This window comes from Carcharodon carcharias, chromosome 6 (assembly GCF_017639515.1).
Source record: "Carcharodon carcharias isolate sCarCar2 chromosome 6, sCarCar2.pri, whole genome shotgun sequence".
In the NCBI taxonomy this organism is placed as follows: domain Eukaryota; kingdom Metazoa; phylum Chordata; class Chondrichthyes; order Lamniformes; family Lamnidae; genus Carcharodon; species Carcharodon carcharias.
In genome coordinates this window covers 132,999,694-133,025,192 of record NC_054472.1, presented here as the reverse complement: position 1 = coordinate 133,025,192, position 25,499 = coordinate 132,999,694, and the positions used below count along the sequence as shown (strand labels likewise).

General features: G+C 45.7%; 1 protein-coding gene across 1 annotated transcript in view; it reads right to left on the bottom strand.

Moving 5' to 3' along the window:
* The window catches only part of LOC121278831 (N-terminal EF-hand calcium-binding protein 1-like), a 273,038-nt gene that overhangs the window by 51,096 nt on the left and 196,443 nt on the right, over positions 1–25,499 (bottom strand). The window contains exon 8 of the mRNA XM_041189290.1: positions 195–274. Coding sequence (XP_041045224.1) covers positions 195–274 — 80 coding nt within the window. The remainder of the gene's footprint in view (positions 1–194; positions 275–25,499) is intronic.

Below are 25,499 nucleotides of genomic sequence, written 5' to 3'. Positions count from 1 at the left end.
GTACATGAGACTTATTACTGATAAATACATTCTTATAGATGATATCTCGTAGAAGAGCAATGGCAAACATAATTCTTAATTGGTAAATGTGATCAGAATTGATTTTTTTGGTTTATGGTAATGAGTTTTATGATATATTTGCTATTGTAAAGTTGCTCTTTTATGGACTGTCCACATTCTGAATAAATGCATACCTTCTTTTCTAGGCGGTCAATTAGCTTCTGGAGCCTATTTATCTGGGTCATCCACTGGATGTCCTCATCTGCATGGACACCTTTGGAAATCAAAAGAAGAGAAAAAAAACCTATATCAATTTTAAAAAGTATGTGCAATTTTGGTGGCAGAAAATGTAATAGCCCAGATTTCCATTATTGGCAGATATATCGAGATATTTACCTGAATGATAATAGTGACTGAGAGGTTTAAATATTTCCCCACTGGTATTCATGCTGATAACATGCTGATTACAACTGAAAGGGCAGAATAGCATATCCAGGGATGGATTTTCTAAACTGCTCATATGTGTCTTGCTTTTCCGTTTTTCATACTCATGGAAAAGAGGCCAACCTTAACTCTGATTCAATACTTCCAGTTTTTGTTTTCTTAAATGTAGAATCATAGGCCTGAATTTTTCCTACGTTGGGTGGGCTTGGCAGGAGCGGGCGGGGCTGGTTGGGAACCCGACTGCCTCCCGCAATCGGGTCCACATCACCATTTTAGGCCTGTAATGTGTGACTCTGGCATCAGCGTGAAGGGGTGGGCAGGAGCGGGAACTTAATGTCCGCTGGGTCCAATGGCGACCTGGTGGCCTATTCAAAAATAGCGCAGACAACCATGCAAAGGTTGCCATTGACTCGGAGTACCGTTGTCATGCAGAACCTCATTGCTGAACACGGCAGGCAGGAGGCAGGTCGGCTGGGCAGTCGGCCCTACAATTTTCTGACGAGTGTCATGCTGCCATCCTGAAGGAGGTGGCAGCACGCTGGGATATCCTTGCCCCAAGGGACGGGAGGAGGATGCCCCCCACCTCACCAAAAAATGCCATCGAGGGTTAGCTTCCATGATGTGGTGAGGCGCACATGGGTGCAGTGCCACAAGCGCTTCAATGACCTCCTGCGATCTTGAGAAAGGGTGAGCATCATGTTAGCATGGCTCGCTTAGCACAGCAGTTAGGAGCACCCCCCACCAGCCCTCCCACACTCCCCCTGCCGGACCTCAGAGTTCTTAGAGTGTGAGTGGCAAATGCCAATGAGGCAGCATCTGGGCAGGGGGTTGAGCCCTCCTGGCTGTAATGGCAATGCAGATATAGGGTGGACTCATCAATGCTCCTCTCTCCTTTCAGGAGAAGACAGCCCACAATAATGCTGAAAGGTTGCAGACTGGCAGAGGAGCGCCCCTTCTACTCCTGTCCAGATACGAGCAGGAGACACTGGAGCTGGAGAGGTGCCATGGGCTTAGGTCAGCCAGCAGCGGTGCAACAGGGTGGTAAAAGCGCAGTGCACTGAGGTCAAAATGTTTGTCATAGCAACCATTCCACTGTTGTCTGTATATTGATATGAGCCGCGAACATGGAATCCCCATTGGTAATGGAAAGACGAGGGCACCATGATCCAGGTGCCAGGTATGCACAGTAACAGTGGAACGACTTCCACTAATGACATGTCAGAAGACCATCGGGGTCAGGATCCTTAAGGCCACTGCTCACCCCAGAGGACACAGGCAATATAAATTCACCAGCATCACACCCTCTTAGCCAGGCAATGCAATGACCCTCATGGTTAAGCACACTGCCTCCTCCATGGAGAGGGTGGCAACTCTCATGGAGAGGCTGATCCAGGAGCTCAGTCAGGGATTTCTGCGGATGCACTCGAACCTGTGAGCCGTCACACCAGCAATCACCTCAGATGGGTGTCCATCCATCACAGGTGAGCAGGAGGTCCAAAACAACCTGATGTTGGTGCACAAGCTGCTTGTTGTCTCTGCGGGCTCCTCTCAGGGTGCTCCGGATGAGGGTAGCAGCTCCTCCACCCTTCTGCCAGTGACTGTGGCATCTGACGAGGCTGGTGAGACCAGCACAGGCTCCATGGGCCGGAGGACACCCACCAAGGTCATCAAGGATAACAGGGCAGCAGAGTAAGCATGCAACCACTATTAGTGACACATGATCTGGGGAGTATTGCATTGTGCCCCCTGAACGGTCCAGGCATCGGAAGCACATCTTGAGAAGAATGATGGCCCTCTCTACCACCACCCTTGTGGAGCCATGGCTCCTATTGTACTGTTGCTTGGCCTCTGTTCTTGGATGATGGAGAGGTGTCATGAGCCACCTTTTGAGGGGATAGCCATAAGACCGTAAGACCATAAGACATAGGAGCAGAAATTAGGCCAATCGGCCCATCGACTCTGCTCCGCCATACAATCATGGCTGATAAGTTTATCAACCCCATTCTCCCGCCTCCTCCACGTAACCTTTGATCCCCTTACCAATCAAGAACCTATCTATCTCGATCTTAAATACACTCAATGACATGGCCTCCACAGCCTTCTGTGGCAATGAACTCCATAGATTCACCACTCTCTGGCCAAAGAAGTTTCTCCTCATCTCTGTTCTAAAAGGTCTTCCCTTTACTCTGAGGCTGTGCCCCGGGTCCTAGTCTCTCCTACTAATGGAAACATTTTCCCCACGTCCACTCTATCCAGGCCTTTCAGTATTCTGTAAGTTTCAATCAGATCCTCCCTCATCCTTCTAAAGTCCATCGAGTATAGACCCAGAGTCCTCAAACGTTCCTCATATGTTAAGCCTTTCATTCCTGGGATCATTCTCGTGAACCTCCTTTGGACCCTCTCCAGGGCCAGCACATCCTTCCTGAGATACGGGGCCCAAAATTGCTCACAATATTCTAAATGTGCTCTGACCAGAGCCTTATAAAGCCTCAGCAGCACATCCCTGCTTTTATATTCTAGTCCTCTTGAAATAAATGCCAACATTGCATTTGTCCTAACAACCGACTCAACCTGCAGGTTAACCTTAAGAGAATCCTGGACTAGGACTCCAAAGTCCCTTTGCACTCAAGATTTCTGAATTCTGTCCCCATTTAGAAAATAGTCCATGCCTCTATTCTTCCTATCAAAGTGCATGACCTCACACTTCCCCACGTTGTATTCCATCTGCCACTTCTTTGCCCATTCTCCTAACCTGTCCAAATCCTTCTGCAGCCTCCCCGCCTCCTCAATACTACCTGTCCCTCCACCTATCTTTGTATCATCTGCAAACTTAGCCAGGATGCCCTCAGTTCCTTCATCTAGATCATTAATGTGTAAAGTGAAAAGTTGTGGTCCCAACACTGACCCCTGCAGAACTGCACTAGTCACCAGCTGCCATCCTGAGAAGGACCCCCTTATCCTCACTCTCTGCCTCCTGCCAGACAGCCAATCTTCTATCCATGCTAATACCTTGTCTCTAACACCATGGGCTCTTATCTTACTGAGCAGCCTCCTGTGCTGCACCTTGTCAAAGGCCTTCTGGAAGCCCAAGTAGATAACATCCATTGGCTCTCCTTTGTCTAACCTACTTGTTAACTCCTCAAAGAATTCTAACAGATTTGTGAGGCTTGACCTCCCCTTGATGAAACCATGCTGACTTTATCCGATTTTACCTTCCACTTCCAAGTATTCTGAAATCTCATCCTTAATAATGGACTCTAAAATCTTACCAACGACTGACGTCAGGCTAATTGGCCTGTAATTTCCCGTCTTTTGCCTCACTCCCTTCTTAAATGGGGGGGGGGGTTACATTAGCGATTTTCCAGTCTTCTGGGACACTCCCTGACTCGAGTGATTCCTGAAAGATCACCACTAACGCCTCCACTATCTCTTCAGCTATCTCCTTCAGAACTCTGGGGTGTAATCCATCTGGTCCAGGTGATTTATCCACCTTCAGACCTTTCAGTTTTCCTAGCACCATCACCTCTGCCCCCCGACTCTCTTGAACTTTGGGGATGATGCCCAGCAGCCATCCATCCAGCCGGACTGGAGCACTGAAGAGCCTCGGCACCTGGGAGTGTCTCAGGATGTAAGCATCATGGATACCTTGCACAGACTTGCAGAATCTGCCTCCTATGGTCACACACTATCTGTACTTTTATGGAGTGGAATCCCTTCCTGTTGATGAAGGCACCAAGCTCACCCAATGGCGCTTTGATGGCCACATGTGTGCAGTTGATTGTACCCTGGATGCAAAGGAACCCAGCAATCACTGCAAAGTCCCTGGATTGCTCTGCCTGGCTGGCCTCGTCTGTGAGGTAGTGAATGAAAGTCAATGCACATCTGAACAGAGTGTCTGTCACCAGCTTGACACAACTGTGGACAACTGATTGGGAGACTTCACAAAGATCACCCACCAACCCCTGGAAAGAGCCGGACACATAGAAGTTGAGGGCCACTGTGACCTTCAGCGCCACTGGCACGGTGTGTCCACCCACAGAGTTGGAGCTGATCTCAGGGCCAATCATCTGACAGATGGAGGTCACGCTCTCCCTTAAGAGGCATTTTGGCATTGTGCCTCAGACATATTGAGGTAGCTGCATCACCGCCTGTAAACCCTGGCAGCAGGATAGTGGCATCTTCTGCGGCCCCTTCTGCCTTGGACTTCCTGTTGGCCCTGCACCTCTTGTGCCTGTGCCTCTCCTCCCACAGTTCACTCCCCTGGAGACTGAATAGGGACACCTGGCCTCCTCCCCCTTCTGGCCCTCTCTTCCTCAGAGGAGGAGGCGCCTCCAGCAGAGACCACAATCCCCATTCCCACAGTAAGGGAAGGCTGTCTGAGACCTGGAAGGTCCCAAGTGGTATGACCCCTCCAGAGTCCTGAACTGAAGCCTATTATTTCTGTCAAAGCAGCTCTGAAGTTGTCCTGTTCACAAAAGCAAGCAGCAGTATGTTATAATCTGAAGTGCTAACAATTCACATTAGCGAGCCCACTCACCCTTCTTATCCCGCTTGTGGATGAGGTTTTTGAAAATGTGGCCGACCCGCCTGCCTGGTGCACCCATGCGACGCCCTGAAAATCACACGGGCTGCACAAAATCAAATACAATTTGTGCCTCAAGGGCCTTAACTGGTCCGTTAATTAATGGCAGGTGCACCTCCATCCTCATAGCATGCCCACCTTCCCAAATATCACAATGGTACGTGGTGACGTCGGGATGCATGCCTGACGTCATCACGTGTTCTTTTACGTTCTGGCATGTCAGGCCCACCCCTGCATGCTGAATATAAAATTCTGGCCATAGAATTGTTGCAGCACATCTGTGCTGTGTCATGAAGAAATATTAATGTATCTAATTTTATTGGAAATTATTTTAAATTTGACGTGTAGTAGGGTTTGATTCTGTGAGTGTTTCTGTGTATGTCTTAACTGGATTAAAGCCAGCTAGCCTGGGTGCTTTGATGTATAGTAGTTTTGAAATGTAAACAGTAATGTAAAGGGTACATTTGCATTTTGTTGAATAAACCATTCAAAGACTGGGGGCAAATTCTTGCACCTACTAAGAGAGACCAAGCAATATGTTTATATTACTAATAACGTTGGTCCTATGAAAGGGGTTTTATTGTTCGAAGAGGTGGAGTTCAAAGGGCCTGGTGATACAATGAGAATTTATACTCAAAGGGAAGGCTAGGTATGTACAAAACAGTTTTGTGTGTGGAGGTCAGAGGAATGTAAGATCTAAGCCATCCGTAAGCCTACAACTGTCTGCAAAGGAAAGAAAGTTGAAAGGAACCTCATTTTGAATTTGTAATAAAAAATGTGCTTTGCCTGGTGTCTGTTTAAAGTCTATGGGCAGAATTTTGCCTTTGGCAGGCAGGCTCAGTGAGGGCGGGTGGGGGTGGTTGTGAAGCCAACCACCGCCTGCGATCAGGACTGGACTGTGATTTCATGCTGGTGGGCCAATTAAGGCCTGCCCACCGTGAAACATGAGCAGCAGCGCCGAGTACTGCATGTGCGTGGAGGGGGAGGAGGGGGCAAGCGGGCCAAGTGCAAACTTTGTGCATGCACGCAAGTGAGCGCTGTATAATCTCCCTGAGGCATTGAGCTGCCTCAGGGAGATGAAGCATTTTTAAAAAAGAAAATTAAGATTACAAAGATGTAATAGAATATGTCCCCTCATCTGATAATGTCACTTGAGCAGGGACATGTTATTAATTTAATTTTAAAACTTTTATTTTATTATTATTTGCTTTTGGAAACCTCATCCCACCTGTGGATGAGGTTTCCAAAAAAAAAAGCAAAAGCCACTTGGCCTTTTTGCCTGCCAACCAACCTGAACTATCATGCGACTGCGCGTTGACATTGGCAAACATGGCCAATGTCAACACGCGTCATTTAGTGCTTGAGCAGATCGAGCGTGCTCGCGCCCGCTGAGCGAAAATTTCTGCTCTATGCGATGTTATTGTCTTGGTGAAGATATTTACTTGGGAGTGATTCATTTGGGGATTTGTTTATAAGTTATTATGGTAGTAATTTGTAGACATGTGTATGTGTTTAAATTTGTTGTTAAATTAATTAATGTTTACTTTAATTTATATAAAAAACCTCTCAAGGCCTGTTGGTTTTATTCCTGAATTCCAAGCTGCATCCCAAAAATACCAATTGAAAACATAGTTATGACAGTTGTTTAAAGTTTCGCTCTGGTATTTTAAATAACTCAGCCTTTACCAACTGCTGTGTCATAACAATTGGGAGCTCTTGGCGGGATAATATTTATAATTCCTTGATTGGTTTGGAATTGGTGAATCTTAAGGTTATGAGTATGAGAAGCACTTTGAATTCAGGAGTTGGTGAGCTTATTTAGAATTGGTGATGGCTTTGGCAATTGCTAAGATTTGGCAGGGAGTAGAAGATATAACTGATTGGGTTAAAAAAAAAATAAGTTAACAGAGTTGGCAGATAAGTTAAAATTGCGGTTACCTGTGGGGGCTAGGAAATCAGATATAATTAAAAGTATAGCACAGCATCTACAGTTGGAAGTGAAACCTGACACTAGTGAGTCACAGCTGGAGCTACTGAGACTTCAGTTTGAAATGAAGAAACTTGAATTTGAAGCAAAGGAAAGAGAAATTACATTGAAAAGGGAGCAAGTAGAAAGGCAGGAGAAAGAAAGAAAGCTGGAATTGGAATTTCATGAAAGAGAGAAAGAGGGAGAAAGAGAATATCTACTTAAAAGGCTGGAAATTAAAATGAGATCTTTGATTCTGAGGAGAGTTCTGATGATGAAAAACCTAAAACCCATTGGGGAGATGTTTAGATTTGTACAAGCTCTTCCAAAGTTTGAGGAAAAAGATGTTGAAGTGCTCATTATTTCATTTTGAGAAGATAGGTAAACAGATGTAATGGCCAGAGGAGTACTGGATGTTATTATTACAGTCTGAGTTGCTGGGTAGAGTGCATGAGGTATATGCTTCGCTGTCTGAAGAGATATCAATGAATTATGATGTGGTGAAAAAGGCAATTTTGAGTGCATATGAGTTGGTTCCTGAAGTATACAGGCAGAAATTTAGGAATATGAGAAAACAGCCAGAGCAAACTTATATTGAGTTTGAGAGAGTAGCACAAAATAATTTTGACCAGTGGATATGGGTGTTAAAAATAGAAACAACATAGGCAGCTCTTAGGGAAGTAATTCCTTTGGAAGAATTTAAAGACTCAATTCCTTCAGTACTGAGGACTCATGTGGAGGAACAGAGGGTCCAAACTGTAAGACAAACAGGATGATGATTATGAGTTAGTTCATGGAGCTTTACCTTTATTTCATTGCCATTTCAAATTGAAAAAGGATGGAAAGTGGGAAGGTGAAAGGAAGGTACATAGTCTGGGAAGAGAAGGAGTGTTGGGAATTCTCAACAAGTTTTTTTTCTCAGTATAAAAATGAAGGTGCTAAGGCTAGGAGTGACATTGGAAAATTGAGTTGTTTTCCTTGTAATAAAATGGGGCACACAAAGTCAGTGTGTTGGAAATTGTATGAAAAAAACTGTTGGAATTATTGGGGTACAGGAAAGCTCTGGAAGAAAAAGTACTGTGGGCTCTGAGGTTCAGGCACAGGAAAAGCCAATGCTTTGTGTACAGGCAAAACAGGGAGAATCAGTGATTAGTAAAGAAGTGGGAATGTGTTCACAATTTACCCAAGAGAATTCTGAGGAGCAGGTTGCAGAAGTATTTAAAGACTTTGTATGTGAACAGGGTGGAGTAGGTGGAGTAGGTAAAGATATTAACATTTTAAGAGACACAGGGACTATTCAATCTTTAATGTTGTGGGATAGTGATATTTGTTGTTCAGAGTGAGTATTGCAAGAGCAGGTGATAATAAGTGGGATTCATGAAGATGCTAAATCTATTCCATTGTGAAAGGTAAATTTAAAGTGCAAATGGAACACAGATGAAATTGTTGTTGGAGTAGTGTAAAAATTGCCCATTGCAGGGATTCAATTTATTCTGGGTAATGATATAACTGTATCACAAATGTGGGTGATGCCTAGGGTAGTTGAGCAGCCTGTAGAAGCATTTTCAACAGAGGTGTTACAGAAGGAACATCCTGGATTGTTTTCTGATTGTGTGATAATGAGATCAAAGGCTCATTGAGAAGAACAAGATAAACAAAGAGGGCAGGCAGTTCAAAGGCAAGATGAAAGTATTGAGATGCAATTAGCTGGCACTATGTTTGACAACATTGTTTATGAGGAAAGATTACAGGACAATTCAGCTGAAGTGTTTAACTCAAAGAGGTTTGTGGAGTTGCGGAAAAATGATTTGCAATTAAAGCAGTTATGTCAGAAAGCTTATTCAGAAACAGAAGCAAAATGTATTCCAGTATGTTGTTACCTTAAAAGAAATATTTTAATGAGAAAATGGAGGCTGGATCATGTCTCAGCAAATGAAAGCTGGAACAAGGTGCATCAGATAGTTATCCTATTAGGGTATAGAAATGAGATTCTGAGGATTGCTCATGAAATTCCATGAGGGGGGACATTTATGAATTAGGAAAACACAGGAAAAGATCCAAAGGTAATTTTTTGCTCAGGATTGCATAGGAATGTAGTCAAATTCTGTAGAACCTGTCATACATGTCAAGTAACAGGGAAATCACAAGCAGTGATTAAGCCGGTACCTTTAATCCCAATACCAGCATTTGAAGAACCTTTTACTATCGTCATGATTGATTGTATAGGACCCCTGTCTAAGACTAAAAGTGGAAATCAGTACTTACTGACAATATGGATGTGTCTGCCAGGTTTCCTGAAGTGGTACCTTTAAGAAATATTACATTATAAGAAGATTATGGAGGAGTTAATTAATTTTTTTACAAGATACGGTTTACTTAAGGAAAAACAATCAGATCAGGGGTCAAATTTCAAGTCATAGCTGTTGAAGGAAGTAATTTTGGGGATAAAACAGTTTAAGTCAATAGCTTATCACCTGGAGTCATAAGGAGCTTTGGAAAGATGGCATCAAACTTTAAAAATTATTATGAGAGTGTACTGTTGGGTTTATCCACCAGATTGGGTTGAATGAATTCCATTCTTGTTATGTGCTATTAGAGACACTCCTAATGCATTGACTAGTTTTAGCCCTTTTGAACTAGTTTATGGTCATGAGGTAAGGGGACGACTGAAATTGATTCATGAGAAATTGGTGGGTCAAAATTCAGAAACCTTTCTCTTGGACTACATATCAAATATCAGGGAAAGAGTGAACAGTGCATATGAGTTGGCTAGGGAACATTTAAAGATATCACAGCAAGTGATGAAAGTGAAGGCTAAAACTTGCAGTTTTGTTTCTAGGGAAAATATATTAGTTTTGTTACCAGTACTAGGTGATTCATTAAATGCAATATTTAGTGGGCGTCACAGGATTGAAAAGAAATTGAGTGAAGTAAATTATTTAATAAATACTCCAGATAGAAAAAAGAAGTGGAGGGTGTGTCATGTAAGTATGCTTAAGAAGTACTTTGACTGGGAAGAGGAACAAAAAGAGATATTAGTGATGGTGGATGTTGAGAAAGAGGTATAAGTGCAGGACTCTGAAATTGATTTTCTTCTAATCGAATTAGATAATGGGGGGTACTTGAAAACGTAAATGAAATATTGAGTTACCTTCCAAGCAAGTGTTAAAGTGATTTGGAAAAGCTTTTGCAGCCACACAAACCTATTTGTGGGAATAAATTAGGAAAGAGACATTTAGCTATACATAATGTCTCTGTACAAGTTTCATCTCTAATCAGACAATATCCTTATAACTTAAATCTGTTAAAGTTATCACAAGTACAAAAATAAATTGATTTCATTCTTCAAAATGATATCATTGAGTCTAGTTGCAGTAACTGGAGTCCACCTATTGTGCTGGTACCGAAACCAGATGCAACACAAAGATTGTGGCTGGGATTTTCTGGCTGCGTTGCAGGCAGGACCCGCCAAGTGCAAGATGGCGCACCAGCCAGAAGTCCACTGACTTGCAGCAGGACTGGCCGATCCCGGTGCCGAGCGGGTGCGGAAAATCCTGCCCTGTGTGTGGACTATTGAAAAGCGAATGCGATAACTAAAGCAGATTGTTATCCTATACCACAGTTGGAAGATTGCATTGAGTAAATGGGACAGTCGAAATCTATCACAAAGATTGACTCGCTACAAGGATATTGGCAGGTACCATTGTAAGAGAGAGCAAAGAAGATATTGGCTTTAGTAACGCCAAGCGGACTATATCAGTTTAAAGTCATACCATTTTGTATGAAGGATGCACCTGTGATATTTCAAAGATGGACAAACATCTGGAAGAATTACTTTCTCAATTACAAGAAGCTAATTTGGTGATGAACTTGGCTAAAAGTGAATTTGCAAAAGCACAAGTTACATATCTAGGCTATACCATTGGACATGGTAAGGTGGTCCCAAGAGATGCAAAAGTTGAGGCTGTCATGGATTTCCCAATGCCTACAACAAAACATGAAGTTTTGAGATTTCTGGCACAAGTGGGTTTTACCGGAAATTTGCACCATATTTTAGCCAAGTGGTCGCTCCACTGACTGAACTATTAAAAAAGAACAAGAAGTTTCAATAGACACTAGGGTGTTAGAAGTCATTTGATAGTTTGAATAAGGTTTTAATGGCGACACCAGTTTTGGCTGTACCCAATTATGCCAAGCAATTCAATTTGGCAGTTGATGCAAGCGATGTAGGCATTGGGGCTGTACTGTTACAAGAAGATAACACTGGAATTGAAAAACTGATAGGCTATTTTTCATGAACGCTGAATGTACAACAGAGAAGGTATTCAACAATTGAAAAAAGACCTTGGGTTTGGCGTTAGCGCTGCAGCATTTTGAGATGTATGTTGCAAGCAATTAATCAGAAACAATTGTTTATACAGACCACGATCTTTTGAAGTTTTTGGACCAAGTTCGAGACAAAAGTGCAAGACTTTTTAGATGGAATCTATTATTACAACCATTTAATCTATGGATTGTACATGTTGCAGATAGAGAGAATCTGTTCGCAAATGTGTAATCAGGAGTTTGAAGCTTAAAGGACCATTGGGCGTTTTTAAAAAAAAACTGGACATTGAACTGGAATGATTTCTGTTGATACCAAGGACTTGTGTATATAAATTGTTATGATAATGCATGCACCTGTTAGTGTGAGATGAGTAATTAAGAAATGAAGCCGTCCTTTAGAATTATGACGCTTCATTTTTTGATAGGGAGGGGGATGTCATGAAGAGATGTTAATGTATCTAATGTTATTGGAACTTCATTTGAATTGGTCTTGTAGTAGGGTTTGTGTCTGTGGGTGTGGTTGTGTGTGTCTTAATGGGATTAAAGCCAGCTAACCTGGGTGCTTTAATGTATAGTTTTGAGATGGAAAAAGTAAGGTAGAGGGTACATTTGTATTTTGTTGAATAAATCTTTCAAAGACTGTGGCTAAATTCTTGCACCTAGCTAAGAGAGACCAAGCAATATGTTTGTATTACTAAGAAAGTTGCTCCTATGAAAGGGGTTTTATTGTTAGAAGAGGTGGAGATCAAAGGGTCTGGTGATACAATGAGAATTTGCATTCAAAGGGAAGGCAAGGTATATACAGAAGACAAAAACAGAATTACCCTGGAAAAACTCAGCAAGTCTGGCAGCATCGACGGAGAAGAAAAGTTCGAGTCCAAGAAAGAGTTGAAATATAAGCTGGTTTAAGGTGTGTGTGTGGGTGGGTGGGGGGGTGGGGGGGGGGGGGGGAGAGAGAGAGAGAGAGAGAGAGAGAGAAGTGAAGAGGGTTGGTGTGGTTGTAGGGACAAACAAGCAGTGATAGAAGCAGATCATCAAAAGATGTCACCAACATTAGAACAAAAGAACACATAGCTGTTAAAGTTGGTGATATTATCTAAACGAATGTGCTAATTAAGAATGGATGGTAGGGCACTCAAGGTATAGCTCTAGTGGGGGTGGGGAGAGGATAAAAGATTTAAAAATATTTAAAAATAATGGAAATAGGTGGGAAAAGAAAAATCTATATAATTTATTGGAAAAAAACAAAAGGAAGGGGGAAACAGAAAGGAGGTGGGGATGGAGGAGGGAGCTCAAGACCTAAAGTTGTTGAATTCAATATTCAGTCCAGAAGGCTGTAAAGTGCCTAGTCAGAAGATGAGGTGTTGTTCCTCCAGTTTGCATTGGGCTTCACTGGAACAATGCAGCAAGCCAAGGACAGACATGTGGGCAAGAGAGCAGGGTGGAGTGTTAAAATGGCAAGCGACAGGGAGGTTTGGGTCATTCTTGCGGACAGACCGCAGGTGTTCTGCAAAGTGGTCGCCCAGTTTACATTTGGTCTCTCCAATGTAGAGGAGACCACATTGGGAGCAATGAATGCAGTAGACTAAGTTGGGGGAAATGCAAGTGAAATGCTGCTTCACTTGAAAGGAGTGTTTGGGCCCTTGGACGGTGAGGAGAGAGGAAGTGAAGGGGCAGGTGTTGCATCTTTTGCTTGGGCATGGGGTGGTGCCATAGGAGGGGGTTGAGGAGTAGGGGGTGATGGAGGAGTGGACCAGGGTGTCCCGGAGGGTGCGATCCCTACGGAATGCCGATAGGGGGGGGTGAAGGGAAGATGTGTTTGGTGGTGGCATCATGCTGGAGTTGGCGGAAATGGCGGAGGATGATCCTTTGAATGCGGAGGCTGGTGGGGTGATAAGTGAGGATAAGGGGGACCCTATCATGTTTCTGGGAGGGAGGAGAAGGCGTGAGGGCGGATGTGCGGGAGATGGGCCGGACACGGTTGAGGGCCCTGTCAACCACCGTGGGTGGAAAACCTTGGTTAAGGAAGAAGGAGGACATGTCAGAGGAACTGTTTTTGAAGGTAGCATCATCGGAACAGATGCGACGGAGGCGAAGGAACTGAGAGAATGGGATGAAGTCCTTACAGGAAGCGGGTGTGAGGAGCTGTAGTCGAGGTAGCTGTGGGAGTCGGTGGGTTTATAATGGATATTGGTGGACAGTCTATCTCCAGAGATTGAGACAGAGAGGTCAAGGAAGGGAAGTGTCAGAGATGGACCATGTGAAAATGATGGAGGGGTGGAGATTGGAAGCAAAATTAATAAATTTTTCCAAGTCCCGACGAGAGCATGAAGTAGCACCGAAGTAATCATCGATGTACTGGAGAAAGAGTTGTGGAAGGGAGCCGGAGTAGGACTGGAACAAGGAATGTTCCACATACCCCATAAAGAGACAGGCATAGCTGGGACCCATGCGGGTACCCATAGCCACACCTTTTATTTGGAGAAAGTGAGAGGAGTTGAAGGAGAAATTGTTTAGTGTGAGAACAAGTTCAGCCAGACGGAGGAGAGTAGTGGTGGATGGGGATTGTTCGGGCCTCTGTTCGAGGAAGAAGCTAAGGGCCCTCAGACCATCCTGGTGGGGGATGGAGGTATAGAGGGATTGGATGTCCATGGTGAAGAGGAAGCGGTTGGGGCCAGGGAACTGGAAATTGTTGATGTGACGTAAGGTGTCAGAGGAATCACAGATGTAGGTGGGAAGGGACTGGACAAGGGGAGAGAGAAGGGAGTCAAGATAACGAGAAATGAGTTCCGTGGGGCAGGAGCAAGCTGAGACGATCGGTCTACCGGGGCAGTTCTGTTTGTGGATTTTGGGTAGGAGATAGAAGCAGGTCGTCCGAGGTTGAGCGACTATCAGGTTGGAAGCTGTGGGAGGAAGATCCCCAGAGGAGATGAGGTCAGTGACAGTCCTGGAAACAATGGCTTGATGTTCAGTGGTGGGGTCATGGTCCAGGGAGAGGTAGGAGGAAGTGTCTGCGAGTTGACGCAGAGCCTCCGCGAGGTAGAGGTCAGTGCGCCAGACAACAACAGCACCACCCTTGTCAGCGGGTTTGATGACAATGTCAGGGTTGGACCTGAGAGAATGGAGAGAATGCAGTAAGTTCAGAGAGAGACAGATTAGAATGAGTGAGAGGAGCAGAGAAATTCAGACTACTAATGTCACGCCGACAGTTCTCAATGAAAAGATCAAGAGAAGGTAAGAATCCAGAGGGAGGGGTCCAGGTGGAGGGAGAATATTGGAGGTGGGTAAAAGGATCCGTTGAACTGGGAGAGGGCTCCTGCCCAAAGAAGTGAGCCTGGAGACAAAGGCGGCGGAAGAAGAGTTCAGCATCATGCCGAGCCCGAAATTCATTGAGGTGAGGGCGTAAGGGTATGAAACTAAGTCCTTTGCTGAGCACTGAATGTTCAGCATCAGAGAAGGGAAGGTCAGGGAGTATAGCGAATACATGGCTGGGGCTGGGATTGGAAGATGGGGTGGGGATGGAGGGACAGGCAGGGGTCGTGGGTCCTAGATGGGTGTTGGTGTCGATGAGTTGTTGGAGCTTGCGTTCCTTAGCACTTGAGAGAAAGAGAAAAAGTTTCTTGTTGAGGCGCCGGATGAACCGAAGAATAAAATGAAACTGGGGGCACGCGCAGCTTTGAAAAAGGGTACGGCGGTGCTGCTGGAGGGAGAGGTCGAGTGTGTTCATATGGCGGCGCATGGCACTGAGTGTGGACTTCAGAATGTGACGGGAACAGCAGTCCGAGAAACGTTTTATGTCCCGGAGATACCTGTAATCCTGGGTGGGTTTGAAACATGAGGGGTGGAATTTCAGTTGAAATCCACGTGGGGTAAGTCGGAGACGGAGACAGTCACTGAGAAAGGAGATATGGCTGTGAAAGCGGGTTTTAGTAAACACCTTGTCAAACACCAGGAGGGAAATGGAAAGCAATGAAGTTGAGCAAGGCAAAAGAGAGGTACGGAAATCTTGTCGCAGAGAAGAACAGAACTTCTTCAAGGAGGTAGGAATTTCTTGAAGAGCAGTGGCAGTCAATTAAACACAGAGATAAAAACAAAAAAACTGCGGATGCTGGAAATCCAAAACAAAAACAGAATTACCTGGAAAAACTCAGCAGGTCTGGCAGCATCGGCGGAGAAGAAAAGAGTTGACGTTTCGAGTCCTCATGACCCTTCGACAGAACTGGAGTTCGAGTCCAAGAAAGAGTTGAAATATAAGCTGGTTTAAGGTGTGTGGGGGTGGGGTGGGGGGGGGTGGGGGTGGGGGGGGCGGAGAGAGAGAGAGAGAGACAAGTGGAGGGGGTTGGTGTGGTTGTAGGGACAAACAAGCAGTGATAGAAGCAGATCATCAAAAGATGTCACCAACAATAGAACATAAGAACACATAGGTGTTAAGGTTAGTGATATTATCTAAACGAATGTGCTAATTAAGAATGGATGGTAGGGCACTCAAGGTATAGCTCTTGTGGGGGTGGTACAGAAGAATTTTGTTTGTGGAGGTCAGAGGTAAGATCTAAGCCATCTGTAAACCTACAACTGTTTGCAAAGGAAAGAAAATTGAAAGGAGTCCCATTTTGAATTTGTAAGAAAAAATGTTGCTTTGCCTGATATCTGTTTAAAGTCTATGGGTTGTTGTTGCCTTGGTGAAGATATTTACCTGGGAGTGATTAGTTTGGGGATTTATTTAAAAGTTATTATGGTAGTAATTTGTAGACAAGTGTATGTGTTTAAATCTGTTGTTAAATTAATAAATGTTTAATTTAATTTATATAAAAAACCTCTCGAGGCCTGTTAGTTTTATGCCTGAATTCTGAGCTGTATCTCAAACATACCAATTGAAAATATAGGTTATGACAGTTGTTTAAAGTTTCCCTCTGGTATTTTAAATAACTCAGCCTTTACCAACTGCTGTGCCATAACAGTTTGCTCTCTATAAGGCAACTCGCATAGTCCCACTGCACCCCCCCTTTTCTGTGTAGCCCATGCAAATGTTTCTCTTCAGATAATTATCCAGTTCACTTTTGAAAGCTGCAATTGAACCTGCCTCTGCCACATTTTCAGGTACTGCATTCCAAATCATAACCATTCTCTGTGAAACAAAAGTTTCTTCTTGTGTCACTGTTGATGTCTCTCACTCTATCTTCTATGCTTAGATTCCATTTAAGATTCAAACAAATGACAAAAATATTTAAATAATTTAGCTATTTACCTAGATTTTCTGCCATTGGAAGCAGTGTGCGACAGGCAATGTTGAATTGGCCACAGTATCACACCCAATTTTCCTTTACATTAAAGTCAAAAATGCAAGAGCAGCCAGATGACGTCTTTCTCTTTCTCTCTGTCACTCGTTATCTCTTCTTTTCTGTGTGAAAGTTCTTAATCTTTACTGAACCCATCCCTAAGACAGCACGATGCACTTGAGAACTCCCTGAACTTACATCCTAGCATTCTTTGGCTCCATGGTGCATCAAATATCTCCTAATGTGATTCAGTGTTAAATTCTATTTGATAATGTGTTAATCGGAGGTACAATACACCTTTAAAAGAATGTGAGCAGATTGATCAGGTGACAATTACCTAATTGCCATGTAGCATGGGCTACAATATTCATCAGTAGTTTAGAGTAGAGTCTGGTTTAAGAAGTTTATGTGTTTAGAGATTAAAAACAAAAAAACTGAGGATGCTGGAAATCCAAAACAAAAACAGAATTACCTGGAAAAACTCAGCAGGTCTGGCAGCATCGGCGGAGAAGAAAAGAGTTGACGTTTCTAGTCCTCACGACCCTTCAACAGAACTGATCTTTCTTTACAAGGAGAGGGAAATATAAGCTGGTTTAAGGTGGGGGGTGGGGCGGTTGGTGGGGGGGGGGGGCTGTGGGGAGAGAAGGGGGGGTGTTAGGATAGGAGCAGATCATCAAAAGATGTCACAGACAAAAGAACAAAAGAACACAGAGGTGTTGAAGTTGGTGATATTATCTAAACGAATGTGCTAATTAAGAATGGATGGTAGGGCACTCAAGGTATAGCTTGGTATAGCTATTTCTCTCAGGTCCAACCCTGACATTGTCATCAAACCCGCTGACAAGGGTGGTGCTGTTGTTGTCTGGCGCACTGACCTCTACCTCACGGAGGCTGAGCATCAACTCGCAGACACTTCTTCCTACCTCTCCCTGGACCATGACCCCACCACTGAACATCAAACCATTGTTTTCAGGACTGTCACTGATCTTATCTCCTCTGGGGATCTTCCTCCCACAGCTTCCAACCTGATAATCGCCCAACCTCGGACTGCCCGCTTCTACCTCCTACCCAAAATCCACAAACAGAACTGTCCTGGTAGACCGATTGTGTCAGCTTGCTCCTGCCCCACAGAGCTCATTTCTCATTATCTTGACATCCTTCTCTCTCCCCCATGTCCAGTCCCTTCCCAACTACATCCATGATTCCTCTGACATCTTACGTCGCATGAACAATTTCCAGTTCCCTGGCCCCAGCCGCTTCCTCTTCACCATGGACGTCCAATCCCTCTACACCTCCATCCCCCACCAGGATGGTCTGAGGGCCCTTAGCTTCTTCCTCGAACAGAGGCCCGAACAATCCCCATCCACCACTACTCTCCTCCGTCTGGCTGAACTTGTTCTCACACTGAACAATTTCTCCTTCAACTCCTCTCACTTCCTCCAAATAGAAGGTGTGGCTATGGGTACCCGCATGGGTCCCAGCTATGCCTGTCTCTTTATGGAGTATGTGGAACATTCCTTGTTCCAGTCCTACTCCGGCCTCCTTCCACAACTTTTTCTCCGGTACATCGATGATTACTTCGGTGCTGCTTCATGCTCTCGTCAGGACTTGGAAAAATTTATTAATTTTGCTTCCAATCTCCACCCCTCCATCATTTTCACGTGGTCCATCTTTGACACTTCCCTTCCCTTCCTTGACCTCTATGCCTCAATCTCTGGTGATTGACTGTCTACCAATATCCATTACAAGCCTACCGACTCCCACAGCTACCTCGACTACAGCTCCTCACACCCCACTTCCTGTAAGGACTCCATCCCATTCTCTCAGTTCCTTTGCCTCCGTCGCATGTGTTCTGATGATGCTACCTTCAAAAACAGTTCATCTGACATGTCCTCCTTCTTCCTTAACCGAGGATTTCCACCCACGGTTGTTGACAGGGCCCTCAACCATGTCCGGCCCATCTCCCGCGCATCTGCCCTCACGCCTTCTCATCCCTCCCAGAAACATGATAGGGTCCCCATTGTCCTCACTTATCACCCCACCAGCCTCCGCATTCAAAGGATCATCCTCCGCCATTTCTGCCAACTCCAGCATGATGCCACCACCAAACCCATCTTCCCTTCACCCCCCCTGTCGGCATTCCGTAGGGAACCTTCCCTCCGGGTCACCCTGGTCCACTCCTCCATCACCCCCTACTCCTCAACCCCCAGCTATGGCACCTCCCCATGCCCACGCAAAAGATGTAACACCTGCCCCTTCACTTCCTCTCTCCTCACCGTCCAAGGGCCCAAACACTCCTTTCAAGTGAAGCAGCATTTCACTTGCATTTCCCCCAACTTAGTCTACTGTATTCATTGCTCCCAATGCGGTCTCCTCTACATTGGAGAGACCAAATGTAAACTGGGCGACCGCATTGCAGAACACCTGCGGTCTGTCCGCAAGAATGACCCAAACCTCCCTGTCGCTTGCCATTTTAACACTCCACCCTGCTCTCTTGCCCACATGTCTGTCCTTGGCCTGCTGCATTGTTCCAGTGAAGCCCAATGCAAACTAGAGGAACAGCACCTCATTTTCTGACTAGGCACTTTACAGCCTTCCGGAATGAATATTGAATTCAACAACTTTAGGTCTTGAGCTCCCTCCTCCATCCCCACCCCCTTTCTCTTTCTTCCCCCTTCCTTTTGTTTTCTTTTCCAATAATTTATATAGATTTTTCTTTTCCCACCTATTTCCATTATTTTTAAATCTTTTATGCTCCCCCCACCCCCACTAGAGCTATACCTTGAATGCCCTACCATCCATTCTTAATTAATGCATTCGTTTAGATAATATCACCAACTTCAACACCTCTGTGTTCTTTTGGTCTTTTGTCTGTGACATCTTTTGATGATCTGCTCCTATCCTAACACCTCCCCTCCACTTCTCTGTACCCCCCCCACCCCTCCCCCCACCCCCCCACCTTCAACCAGCTTATATTTCCCTCTCCTTGTAAAGAAAGATCAGTTCTGTTGAAGGATCATGAGGACTCGAAACGTCAACTCTTTTCTTCTCCGCTGATGCTGCCAGACCTGCTGAGTTTTTCCAGGTAATTCTGTTTTTGTTATGTGTTTAGAGCTCTGTTACTTGTGTTAATAAACAGCATGTGCTTCATCTTACATTGGTCTCTGTATCAGCATTATCTTGATTACCAATTCACTCACCAGTAGATAGGTGTGTAACCGTGTTTGCTGAGCAAAGCAACCCGATAGAAGGAACATAACGGATAATGCTTCTGTAAAGTCCCTTTTGGGTATTTCATGTTAAAGGTTCTATATAAATAAAAGTTGATATTATTGTCAATTGATTTCCATCTGTCACTCTTTAGTCCATTCCACCATCTTATCAATATCTCTTTGCAGTTTCCTATGGTTTTCTAAGAAATTAACTATACCTCTTATTTTGCTATTGTCTCAAGATTTTAACTTTATTCCCTCTTTACCTAAATCTAAACCGTTAGTATACGGAATGAACTACAGTAGCTCCAGAATTCAACCATATGCTTACTTCTAGACAATCTGATAAACTACCCTCCATTCCTACTCTCTGATTTCTCTCTTGTAACCAATTTTAATCCAATTTTCCAACCTCCATTTTATCTCCGTACCTCTTAATCTTCTCTTATGATCTCCCATATACCTTGTCAAAGGGCTGGATTTTACAGTATGCCGTGGTTTCCACCACCACCACCCCCCCACCACCGAAAAAGTCAGGGGGGAGCCCACCAACTATTCCAATTTCTGCCTCTCAGTAATTTAACACTGGGAGCAGAATTAATTGCTTTAAGGTGACTCTTCCAGCCATATCATTGGAGGAAGTCCCAGCTTAGAGAGCTGACAGAGAGTGAATAGCCAGCAGCTCTGCAGCCCCAGCAGCGCCACCAGAAGTGGTCACCACTGCTGGGACTACAGGTAGTCACACCATGCCGAGGAGCTCATGTAAGTCAGGTGTCTGCCAACCTGGCCTGGCAAAGATGGGTAAGTATGCCAGGTCTGAGAGGCCGTGGAGGGGAAGGGTTAAAGGAGGGAATGGCCTGGGAGGGAGGTGGGGTGTGCCTCCGATGGGCTCAGGGAGCCTGCAAAGGAGGAGAATGTCGGAATCACAGTGATATGATTTTGTGATGGAAGCTGGCCGGAGGCAGGAATCACCACCTGGTGTTTACTGCCTGGAGCAGCACAGCTTGGGCCAACAGCGAGATCACGAGGCTGCCACTGCTCTTTATGAATCCCACGGAAAGAGGTCCTATGGGAAGGAGAAGAAAGGACAGGAGGAGCTTGTCTGTCTGTATGTCCTAGTCCCACACAGCGGAGCCTGGTCTCCAGTCACCCTGGACCCCCTTGCTGCTGGACCAAGGCCTTGCTCTGTGAAGCCTGCATGGTAGTTGGTGTGCAATGTCCACCTCACATTAAAAAATTCATGCACAGGCACCTTCCACCCCCTCAAAATGAAGTTCAGGACCTGGAATGTAAGGACCCTCACGGACAACCTCAACAGCAACTGCTATCATTGCCCAGGAGCTCAGACGTTTCTACATTGACATCATCACCCTAAGTGAAGCTGGCAGGCAGGAGAAGGTCAGTTCAAGGAACAAGTTGGTGGTTATACCTTCTTCTGGAAAGATAACTCAGTAGAAGATCACACTTCCATAGGGTTGGCTTTGCCATTAAAAATGAACTAGTTGGCCGACTCAAAGGCGCCCCTTGTGGGATAAATGAGTTCCTCACAACCCTACGGCTCATTCTAGCCCAGAACAAATATGCTACAGTCCTCAGCATGCACGCCTCAACACTGGATGCTACAGATGAGTCCAAAGTGTAATTTTACTCCAGCCTCGAACAATCCCTGACCCGAGTCCCAGCAGGTGATAAGCTGATCCTCTTTGGCAACTTCAACGCCAGAATTGAGAAGGACACAGACCTCTGGGGAGATGTAATCAGCAGAGAGCAGGTAGGGAAATCCAACACCTACTCCTGACAAAATGCATAGAACATGGCCTTGTCACAACCAACACCTTGTTCCATAAGAGAGTACAAGGCCTTGTGGCAACACACTCGCTCCAAGCACTGGCACCTGCTTGACTACATCATTGTCTGAGCGAGGGACCGCAAGAATGTGTGTATCACCTGCACCAAGTCAGGAGCCGATGACTGCTGAAAGGACCACTGCCTAATTCGCTCTGCCATCAGATTCAGTGTAGCCCCAAAACAGTGGCGGCAACAGAAACAATGCCACAGGAAAATCAACACTGAGGCACTCAAGGACCCTGATAAGAGATCCCTATTCAGCCAGTGCCTCACTGCCAACCTGGCAACTCACGGTAACCCAAAGATGCAGAATTTTCACAGTGCCTGGTCTGCCCTCAAGGCCTCCATAATCTGCACCTGGGAAGAGACACTTGGTAACTCGACCAGGAAACACCAAGACTAGAGATCCAGGAGCTGATAAGTCACAAGTGAAAGGCATTTCTGAACTTGAAACAGCAACCCAACTCGAGAACAAGAAGGCAGCTCTACAAATGGGTGAAGGCTGATGTCCAACAAAAAACTCATGACCTAAAAAAACAGATGGTGAGTGGAGAAAGCACAGGAGATGCAACAGTTAGCCAACAACCATGACATGCAAGGTTTCTTTAACGCAATCAAAATCATCTACATGCCAAGCACCCAAGGCCCCACTCCACTGCTGGCCAAGAACAGACAGATTCTCATCAAGGACAGAGAGGAAGTCAGCACCCGCTGGAAAGAACACCTTGAAGATCTTAACAGAGACTCTGTCTTCAACGCAAGTGTCCTTGACTCCATCCTGCAGCATGCTCCCCACCACCATCTCAGCACAACCCCAACCCGGCGCAAGGCAGAAAAGGCCATTCGGCTGCTAAAGAGTGACAAGGCATCAGGAGTAAATGGAATCCCCACTGAAGCACCAAAGCATGGCGGAGAAGCACTATTGGCATGAATACATGGCCTCATCGCCCTTATTTGGAAGGAGGAAAGCATGCCAGGAGACCTCAGAGATGCCGTAATCATGACCATCTTCAAGAAAGGTGACAAGTCTGGCTGTGGTAATATAGAGGAATCTCCCTGCTGTCGGTCACAGGGAAGGTCATCACAAGGATCCACTTCAATTACCTTGCCCCTGTAGCTGAAGAGCTCCTCCCAGAGTGACAATGGGCATTCCACCCACTAAAGGGCATAACGGACATGATCTTCACTGCGTGGCAACTGCAAGAGAAATGCAGGGTACAGTACCAATCCTTGTACATGGCCTTCTTTGACCTCACAAAAGCCTTCGACAATATCAACCATGAAGGATAATGAAGCATCCTCCTCCGTTACGGCTGCCCCCAAAGGTTTGTCACGATCATCTGCCTGCTCCACGATGACATGCAAGCCATGACCCTGACCAACACATCCACCACAGTCTACGGTCGGGCTGGGGTCAGCAAGCCTGTGTCATTGCTCCGACGCTCTTCTCAATTTTCATTGCTGCAATGCTTTATCTCACCCTGAGCAAGCTACCCGCTGTAGTGGAGCTAAACTACAGAACAAGCAATAGCCTGTTGAACCTGCAGGCAAGATCTAAGCTTGTCCCATCCTCTGACATTGAACTACACTATGCAGATGATGCTTGCTTCTGCACACACTCGGAGGCTAAATTCCAAGCCATCATCAGCGCCTTCACCAAGGCATATGAGAGCATGGGCCTTACACTAAACATCCGTAAGACAAAGGTCCTCTCCCAGCCTATCCCTCCACACTGCACTACTCCCCGGTTATCAAAATCTACAATGAGGCCTTGGACAACATGGACTGCGTTCCGTGCCTTGGGAGCCTATTGTCTATAAGGATCGACTTCGACAACGAGGTTCAACACTGCCTTCAGTATGCCAGCGGAGCATGAGGAAGAGAGTGTTTGAAGATCAGAACCTCAGACCCGGCACCAAGTTCATGGGCTACAGAGCAGCAGTGATACCCGCCCTCCTATATGGCTCAGAGACATGGACTATGTACAGTTGGCACCTCAAAATGCTGGAGAACTACCACCAGTGCCACATCTGCAAGATCCTGCAAATCCATTGGCAGGATAAGCGCACCCAAATCAATGTTCTCACTCAGGCCAACATCCCCAGCTTTGAAGCATTGACTATGCTTGATCAGCTTTGCTGGGTGGGCCACATCATCCACAGCCTGACATGAGACTCCTGAAACAAGCGCTCTACTCTAAGATCCAAAACGGCAAGTCAGCCCAGGAGGGTAGAGGAAACGCTTCCAGGACACCCTCAAAGCCTCCTTGAAAAAGTGCAACATCTCCACTGCCATCTGGGAATCTGTGACCCAAGCCTGAAGTTGAGTGAAAGCATCTGGGAAGGAGCTGAACACTTTGAGTATTATCGCCAAGGGCTAGCTGAAGCCAAGTATAGACAGTGAAAGGAGCGTATAGCAACCCGGGCACACCATCCACCCATTCCCCCTACCACTGTCTGCACCACCTGTGACAAAATTTGTAAGTCACGCATTAGACTCCAGTCACCTGAGAACTCATTTTTAGTGTCGATGCAAGTCATCCTCAACCCCGAGGGACTGCCTAAGGAGAAGCTAGCAACCAAAACCTTGAAACACAGAAATATAAACCTGGTGCCAAAACTTAATGGCAGTTGAGGAAAATGTTAAGCAAATAAGAAACTAGTTATCAAGAAACTAGATAATAAAATTTGTGGCAAAATTGAAACACACAAGTCCATAGCCTGAATTTTACCCTTGGTGGGCATACGTGATTGGCAGACCCGCGACCAGTCGGGAAATGGACCACCACCTGTGATAAGCCCCTGACCATGATTTTATGCTGGTTGACCAATTAAGGTCCGCCCAGTGTGAAGCATGTCTTCCTAATAGTTGGGTAGGGCCGGACAGGGGTAGGGGCCTGTCGGCGGCTGGGTCCAATGGCGACCTGGATTACAGTTTAAAAATGGCACAGGCAGCAACTTGAAGGCTGCCAGGGAAGAACATTTTGCAGCGTTTTGAAGACCGAAGTTGTGGCCTCAAGTGCGGCTGGAGACGGGGAGGGCAGATCGGGTGGGCACTCAACCCCTCCCATGATTTTCGGGTGAGCGCCTTGTAGTCCTCCTGGAGGAGGTGGCTACCTGGAGGGACACTCTTACATCTTTTGCTAGACTGTTGGAGCACAGTGGTGATGGCACTTCGCACTCACTTGAGGAGCAGGTGGAAGCAGAGCGTGGCCAGGACGTCAACAATCGGAGGACTGCTGGAGACCAGGACGATACTGAGTTGAAGGCAGATGATGAGCCTCTGGAGTCATCCATTAGGAGGCAGATTCTGGATGTCCAGCGGGATGTGCGGGAGATAAAAGCAAAAAACTGCGGATGCTGGAAATCTGAAACAAAAATACTTGGAAAAACTCAGCAGGTCTGACAGCATTTGCAGAGAGGAATATAGTTAACATTTCAAGTCCGTATGACTCTTCACCAAAATGTGCGGATGTGCGGGAGGATCAGGCGGAGATCCATGAGGGTATGTGTGCCATGGTCTCTGTTGTGGAGGAGTCCATGCAGAGCATGAGCTGTGTTGACCCTCATGGCCGAGCGCACTGCCTCCTCCATTGGAGCCAGTGGTGACTCTCATGGAGAGGCAGCTCCAGGGATAGAATGAAGGGTTCCTGGGGTTGTGATGGGCCTGCAGGCCCTCACATAGACAATGACCTCAGGTGTTCAGTGCCAATGTGGGAGATGGATGAGGCACCCAGTGTCCCTGCTCGGTGCACATCCACCAACGTCGAGCAGAGGGTCAGAGCAACCTCAGAGCTGATGCATGAGCTGCTTGTCATCTCTGCAGGCTCCCCTCAGGATAACCTG